Raw genomic sequence first — 8,725 nt, 5'->3', positions numbered from 1 at the left:
GCTTTACTAAGCTCCGTTATCTGGGGGCTGTGTTGGTTGGTCCCTTTAAGCTGCACACCGGAACATCTTTTAATCCAGCTGTTTGCTGTTCTCTGATATTTTCGGACATTTCGTTGAATGCGTCGCTCGACACTTCGAGCTGACATGGGGATATCTTTTATCCTTGATTTGATTGTCTCTTTGTTTGGCAAGCCTTCAACATAAGTACACACAGCACGGTCCTTCTGACACACAAACCCGTAGTAGTCTGTCCACGAGGGCTGGAATGCCCGAATTTCCTTTGCTTTAACTTTCCTAGCTGTGCATCATGACAGAATGCAACGCAGCACTGTGTGATTTTACCTGTGAACTGCGCTGAGGCCAGCTGCCTGCTGACAGCTGAGCACCATGGGATGTACCATGTATTAGCTGTCATAGGGGTGTGCAAACCAGTCAACTTACAAAAAAAATGTCAACAAGATAAATGCGAAATATGTCACTATAATATTTCAAAGTGAAGTAAAAAAAATAAATAAAAAAATAAAAAATTCTGGGGACATTGGATCACTGGGGCACTGGGCACGTGCCCCAGTGATAGTGGTCGAAATACGCCGATGCTATAGGCTTACATCTAGGCTAGCTGATACGTATCCGCTTCCATTAATTTGTGCTAAGCTAGGCTAATGCCCAGCCGGATAGCTTTCTACTGAACACACAGAGGAAATTGGTATTTATCTTCTTGTCTGACTCTGGAGAAGATGGTAAGCACATTTCCATAATGTCGGTGTGTTCTTTAAAGTAATTAATTGGATGGTTGCTTGGTACGGGCTGATAAAGCCTAGTACTCAGAATTGGTATTGGTAGTGGAAAAGGTTGTATCATTGCCTTGCTAGACTACATTGATCTCACCCTCTATATATAGGCCTATACATTCTAATAGTAATTTGGATAGATCCAGTAAATATACACTAAATACCCAGAAACCTGTGTTTACACTTCAACGACACCGCTAGTGAGCTTTGCTGTTGTTACACTACTGTATACAATAAGTGGAACAATCTGATCATAGGATGACTGGGGAGCTGTGGGGGGCGAATCATCTCTGTTCTGCTTACCATCAACCAAAGATGATCTTAGCAGCACAGCACTGAGACGCTAAGACTCCATCTCAGATTGTGCGAACGTGGCGGTTCTTTTGATGATTGAAGTACACACCGAGAGAGTGAGAGCAGAGAGGGCAAGAGCAGTTTAGCTTTGGTGAAGTCTTGCCCTCATCGGACATGTTGCGTCAGTTAAAACTTCACCATGATCGTGATGTTTTTTAGGCTGTGTGCAACCAGTTTCCTAGTGTACAAAAGATTTGTGAAAAGGGAGAAGAAAATACAGTAAGAAATGTATATTGATATAGAGTGGCAAATGCCATTGATACTGTATATCACAGTATATTCCTTTAGGAGCAGATTCAAATGATGCATGAGAAGACTATTATGCCATCATAAAGCATTCACTGTAAGCCACACAGGTTAATATATGTATTATATTGTGAATTTCTCCGGACCTCTCTGGTTGTATTTTGTAGGAATACAGAGAGAAAGGGAGAGGGAGCATATCAATGCTTACAAGTGGGTCCTCCTCACTGGGTTGAATCAAGCCAGGGACCAGCAAGACAACAGGCCAGTTTAAGTGACCTCTAGGCAAAAGAGCCCCCCGTGGTATTGTTTACATTTTTAGTTTTGGTCTGATGTGTGGGTTGCAGTTTAGTAGTAAGTTATATTATACTGTGCATTTCTCCAGACTTCTTTTGACAAAGCTTTTGGCCAGCAGTAGCAACCCCTCCCCTATGCCCACTCAAATCCAACCCACACATCAAACAAAGACTAAAATACCAAGAGTACACTTTTCTATGGGATCGAAGGAATCGAATACTCCCACATACTCACTTTTTCTTTGTTTGCTATAGCTTACCATTGTAGCTTTCCAATATGGGGTCAGTATGATCGTATCCCTTCCAGAAGCTCTGTAATCCTGCAGCATGTAGTGTAGCAGTGTCCGTTTGGAGATTTTATAACTAATAAACACAACTGTTAATGTCTTCTGTGAGTATTGGGAGTGCATGTGTGATTTGGCCTCTTGGCCTGCCTATACTAACTCTTTGGACAAATGATGCATGGCACTTATCTTGAAAACATTTTAAATTGTTCATGATGTGTGTTGGCTATGTAATGTTTTTTCCCCCCTGACTACCAAGGCCTAGAAAAAACGATTTCACAAGACACAAATATTTTTCTCTATTCTTCTAGATTTCAATAGATTCAATACGCATTTTTTATTTTGTTTTTTATTTTGTCTTTATGGTCATGTAACTTTATGTATTCATGTGACATCATGAACTATTTTACTTTTATATATATATATATAAATAACTGATGAATAGATAAGCCACTATCATTGGTGTGTGTGTGTGTGTGTGTGTGTGTGTGTGTGTGTGTGTGTGTGTGTGTGTGTGTGTGTGTGTGTGTGTGTGTGTGTGTGTGTGTGTGTGTGTGTGTGTGTGTGTGTGTGTGTGTGTGTGTGTGTGTGTGTGTGTGTGACCCCCCCCCCCCTTCGCCTTGAGTTACAGCCAGGTCTCTCTGTAGACCCTCGCTCCTCAACATGCACTGACCTTCTGCTCCCACATGTAAAGAGCTGGGTGAGATCGGCGCGGGAGAAGGAAGCTGTGAATGAAGGCATCATCATCACACTGCGAGCAGCCGAAACACTTCATCCTCTCCACTCCTCTCTCTCTCTCTTTCTCTCTCCCCCCTTTCTCTCTCCCCCCTTATTCTCAGAGAAAGTGTAAAGCTTTTGTCTCAGTGGTGCAGTGTGGAGGCTAACAGTTAACAGCGTATAGCAGCAGCAGCAGCAGGCAGACAGTAAAGCTGATCCTACATTGTTGCCGCACAAAGGAGCGGTTCTGTAATAAAAACAGCTGTCTCTAGTGGTCTCGGTGTAATTGGGATTGTTAACGTGGAGAGCTCCTGAGGGAGACTAGGATGGGGGGGGGGGGTATGTCTTTGTGTAAAGCACACAGCCACCTCTGCAGCATTCCTTGATTCAGATGTAAGTAAGGAGGAGGAGAAGGAGAAGAAAAAAAGAAGAAAAAGCAAACAAGTCACCTGAGTTATACCAAGCCCCTCTCTCTCTCTCTCTCTCTCTCTCTCTCTCTCTCTCTCTCTCTCTCTCTCTCTCTCTCTCATCTCTCTCTCTCTCTCTCTCCGCTTTACCCTTTACTTTAACTTTTATTTTTGGTAAGGGGGGGGGGGGGGGTGCATATTATATGTAGTAAAGATCCTTGAACTGTTAGAAATCTTCTTTCCGCGGAATTCACCGAGGCCGTGCGCTTTTAACGACAAGGTGCATGCATCTTCCGGTGCAGAGGCGTGTCTTTTGATAAGGAAAGGAACATTCCCTCCAATTAGTGGAGCGGTGTTGTGATACAAATGGAGCACAACAACAACATTATGTGAAATTGGAGGAGCATTGAGTTATGTACAGTATAACAACATGTATTAGATCACGCACACACACTCGCGCGCGCACAGACAAACAAGCCCGGTTGTGCAACATGATGCATTCCTTATTTGGACCTTCCATCTCTACTGTTATTATATTCATATATTCCAGATATCCTTGCAATGTAGCCTGTCTGTATTATGGCTTACTTCAGTGCAGTCTTTACTGTGGGTTTAATTTTATGTTCTAATTCATTTTCAACTGCATTTTATTCAACAAATTTATATTTTTGCATTAGGACTGCCAAACTTGATTGCATATAGCCTTGGGCTACATCAGCCATGGCAGCCTCATATATGTAGGCTTCATGATCATGACATAGGCTATTCATCTATCACTTTAATCACAATACAATAATCAATACAAATAGTCTCAATAGCTATTTTTGTTTGTTTGCTATCAGCTCCATCACAGGTAATTGTGTTAAATAGTCTAATATCACTGTCCTTCAAACGTGCAACAAGCGTGGAACGCATGACAAGCAGGCGGCTGCAGGCCTCCAAGTGAACACTGACTCAAATATTGAAATGCATATCAAAGTCAATTGCTTGCGCGCAGCTCAACTGATTTATTTGACTTAAGATGTACTTTTTTGTGTGTAGATAAAAATGTCATACGCCGATTTAGAGGTGGTGAAATATAAATGATTTCTTTAAAGTTTGATCATAAATCAGTCTCTCGGTGTCTGTGAAGACACGTTTCTCCCGAGCTAGTAGGGCGCTAGGGGTGCATGGCTTCAGCGAACTGTCGTCCCGTTTGAGAGGAGACATCTCTGAGCAGCCGGTTGGCTCTTGCTGCGTAAAGTGCTGTGCACTACAACCGACAGCTTTGTCGCAAGTTACCGTCGTATGGACATATTAAATGTCTGTGTGCATCAAAACTAAAAAGAAAAAAAGGGGGAATTGACGTCTATTCGTTGAAAAAAATACACGGAGTGTGTTTGGAATGAGAAGCCTACATAGCGTCACTTTCTTACATGCTGTCAGATAGGCTGTATTAGTGATAATGCAATTAAATACTAGATCACCATACATCGAAATTATTTTAAGAATATGTATATGGTTATTTTGATGGAGGTATGTTTTGTCTATCTGATTTTGAGCATTATTGTTGTCGAGAAAGGGGCATATATAGGGCTTGTTGTTCAAAACGCTATAAAATGTCACGTTTATTTCTCTCTCTCTGTGTGTGTGTGTGTGTGTGTGTGTGTGTGTGTGTGTGTGTGTGTGTGTGTGTGTGTGTGTGTGTGTGTGTGTGTGTGTGTGTGTGTGTGTGTGTGTGTGTGTGTGGCTGGGTGTGTGGGTGGGTGGGTGGGTGGGTGGGTGGGTGTGCGTGCGTGCGTGCGTGCGTGCGTGCGGCCTATAACCTCTGTCACGGACACTTGTTTCAACTATAGGTATAGTTCATAAAAAAATATACATGACAACAATTTGCGTAACCTATAGCCTATTCTTCAGTATAGGGGTTTGGTTACCATCATGACAATTATCCTGTCTGATGGACTTGAGCAAATGAAACAAATGAGACAACCCCTGTTAATTACAACGTGATTAAAGGTTTTTAATTATATTACTGACGAAGTGGCCTAATTAGCATGAAGATAAGATAATAGCCTGCTATGACAAGTATATAATTGTATTGGGTTTTCAATTAAATACTACTAAAGACTATTAAAAATACACGTTATATTGCCATTAATAACGTGATTTCATATACAAAGCCCTTTCCGCATGGATCACGCTCTGCTTGGGCATAAAATATCACAATGTAGTTTGCCATGCACATATCTTTTTTATTGGATCTGTCAACTCCTTTCAAAATCACTAAAGTCATCAAGGTGAATTGCGGCGATAGGGGATGAAAATAACAATGCAGCTAATATTGTAAATAGTTTACCCTAAATTACAATTACTATCTATAATCCTATTTTCCCTGTTTCATTTTGTCCCAACAGGGCACGCATGCGATGGAGCTGTCCATGGTAGCCTACAACAATACATGCATTTTGCAATTTTCTTCTGAGACTATAATTGCCTAAACTAGTATTGTCTGAACTCTAATTTCACAGTTTATTAATCAAATGGTTTCAGATCTTTATATTTCTATCTCCGTGTTGGATATTTCTTAATTTTTTCTACAGCATGGGATCCATTTCCCCTCCAGAACTTAAGAGAGGGATACAAAGCTGGCTCGAGTCATTTGAAATGAATGCCTTGTCGCAGACTGCCCATGCGCAGAGTCCCCAGCGGCGGTGTGGCTAATGAAGAATAATAAATCATGAAAGGTTTTCCAGGTACAGTCGAGAGTGTGAGGAGAGGGCGCGAGAGAGAGAGCTAGGGAGGGGGTGAGCACGAGAGAGAGAGAGAGAGAGAGAGAGAGAGAGAGAGAGAAGAGAGAGAGAGAGAGAGAGAGAGAGAGAGAGAGAGAGAGAGAGAGAGAGAGAGAGAGAGAGAGAGAGAGAGAGAGAGAGGAGAGAGAGAGAGAGAGAGAGAGAGAGAGAGAGAGAGAGAGAGAGAGAGAGAGAGAGAGAGAGAGAGAGAGAGAGGAGGGGGGAGAGAGGAAGAGGGAGAGAGAGGCGGAGAGAGACACAGTCTGCCCTTCGTCTCAGAGCAGAGGCAGTTCGAGTCCCCGCAGCATTCAATGTAGTCGAGGTATCGAGACTGTCACCATTATCTCTCAATTACGGTATTTTTTTAGTCGGAAACTTTGCACAAAAAAAGGTTAACGAAAGTGACAGCTTTTTATACTTTCCATTTTGGAAATCCTTTCGGAAAACTTTTTAGTATATTCGTTCGTTTTTCCATTCCTGGCATCGTCTATGAGGAGCTTTCCAAAACATCCACAGAAAAGAAAAAAAATAACCGACGAAAGGACAAAATTGAAGGAGAAAAATTGAAATACTGAGAATATTTTTTGAGTAACCGCGCCACAACCCGTAACGGAAGAGGTGACCGCGGGGGCGCACGCGACGCTCAGTTGCATGGCTCGTTGGCTTGTGCGACATCACACTTGCAAAAAAGACGCAACACTGCCATACACCTCAGGCTCCCCTGATAACAACAGATGCGCTAACTTCAAATTTGGACGACCATCTTCGCTTTTGTAGCACCTATATACACTTTTTCGACCGTGACTCGAGATTCCAACGAAGCAATTGGGTTTTGAACTCCAATCGAGGAGGCGGAGTCTTAACTTATTATTAAAAGGAACTTGCTGAGGCTCGGACGGCCGCAAACATGATGATGATGTCTCTCAATAGCAAGCAGCCCTTCGCTATGGCTCACAGTCACAGCCTGCCAGAGCCCAAGTATTCCTTGCATTCCTCCTCGTCTTCCAATTTGAATTCGAATGCACCCTCGTCCTGCTCGTCTTCCCGACATAGCAACATCATCAACAGCAGCGGCAGCTCGGAGGCGATGCGCCGATCCTGTCTCCCGACCCCACCGGTATGTATTCTGCATAATCACCGCTTAAAGGCACATTTTGACAGCCCACTTTTTTTTGCTTGATGTTTTTTTCATGTCTGCACAGCAAATCACCCAACACCTCCATTTTCCCCGCTGCCCAACTTATGTATTCAGTCGGCTTTGCCTTTCGTATTAATTTTTATGACCTGGGATGTTGCATGTGTCTTGTTTTGTGTGCTCCTTTTTAGGATTTCTTTTTTTTTCTCTTCACATTCTGGAAATGTTTTAAACCGAGGAGCGGAGAGAGAATTCCCTGCTGACAGTTATGTGTGCATTCTATTTGCAATTGCAGAGCAATATATTCGGCGGCTTGGATGAGAGTTTGTTGGCCCGTGCTGAAGCTCTGGCGGCGGTGGATATAGCCTCGCAGAACAAGAGCCACCACCATCCTCCACATCACAGTCCATACAAGCCGGACGCAACCTACCACAACATGAACACGCTCCCCTGCACCTCCTCTTCAGCGTCCTCCTCGGTGCCTATTTCTCATCCGTCCGCCCTGGGTCACCATCACCACCACCACCATCACCACCACCACCAGCCTCACCAGGCGTTGGAAGGAGACCTGCTGGATCACATCAGCCCAGGACTGTCACTCGGGGCCATGGCTGGGCCCGATGGCTCGGTGGTTTCCACGGCTGCGCACCCTGGCCACATGGCGGGGATGAACCACATGCACCAGGCAGCCCTCAACATGGCTCATGCCCACGGGCTACCATCTCACATGGGCTGCATGAGCGATGTGGACGCCGATCCCAGGGACTTGGAAGCATTCGCAGAGAGGTTTAAGCAGAGACGGATCAAACTCGGGGTTACCCAGGCGGATGTAGGGGGAGCTTTGGCCAACCTGAAGATTCCTGGGGTGGGCTCCCTCAGCCAAAGTACCATCTGCCGATTCGAGTCCCTCACACTCTCCCACAACAACATGATTGCTTTGAAGCCCATTCTGCAAGCGTGGCTGGAAGAAGCCGAGAAATCACACAGGGATAAACTTAATAAGCCCGAATTGTTCAACGGTGCAGAGAAAAAGAGGAAGCGCACGTCGATAGCCGCGCCAGAAAAGAGATCCCTGGAAGCCTATTTCGCGATTCAGCCGCGTCCCTCTTCAGAGAAAATCGCTGCTATTGCAGAAAAACTGGACCTCAAAAAGAACGTCGTGCGGGTCTGGTTTTGCAACCAACGGCAGAAACAGAAACGCATGAAATACTCTGCATGCATCTAGGTCGCTCTAAACCACCATGTTGAGAGACTGGGAACTGTTTAGAGACGATTTGTATCATATTTCGTATCTCACAACCTTTTTCAATCATCAATGACTTTGTGCTTTGAACTCCGAATAATTCACAACATTCAAAATGACTGAACACTCGAACCGCACTGTCACGTCTTATTCGCTGAGGGGGATGTGGAAACCAAGTAAAGCATCGTTTGACTGAGCAAGTAAGACCACTGTTTCCACATATGCTTAACATTTACAATGTCATGGCAGTATGGCATATAGGCCTATACGCTTTAATTATATTTGTTCTTTATTTATAACGTTGTTTAATTTCAAATGAGGACTATACTACGTTATACCTTGATTAAATATTAGCCTAATGAAAATAGCAATTATTGTTATTTACACACAATTGTGGGCTATATTTTAACTCCAAGCACTTGGTTGATGACTACTTGTGTTTATACTTTGGCCTATCATAAGCTACATTTTCCCTCTGAGTACACGT

General features: G+C 43.7%; 1 protein-coding gene across 1 annotated transcript; it reads left to right on the top strand.

The window, feature by feature from the left end:
- Positions 1 to 6,767: 6,767 nt before the first annotated feature.
- On the top strand, positions 6,768 to 8,220 carry pou4f2 (POU class 4 homeobox 2; the record flags this gene model as incomplete). The annotated part of the gene is made up of 2 exons (XM_084318492.1): positions 6,768 to 6,977; positions 7,291 to 8,220. 2 exons carry the CDS (start codon positions 6,768 to 6,770, stop codon positions 8,218 to 8,220), a joined length of 1,140 nt encoding a protein of 379 aa, XP_084174618.1.
- Positions 8,221 to 8,725: the final 505 nt, after the last annotated feature.

The sequence above is a fragment of the Notolepis coatsorum genome (assembly GCF_963971535.1).
Source record: "Notolepis coatsorum genome assembly, chromosome: 7".
In the NCBI taxonomy this organism is placed as follows: domain Eukaryota; kingdom Metazoa; phylum Chordata; class Actinopteri; order Aulopiformes; family Paralepididae; genus Notolepis; species Notolepis coatsorum.
Note: the sequence above shows the minus strand (reverse complement) of the source record. Positions and strands in the feature narration are given on the sequence as shown.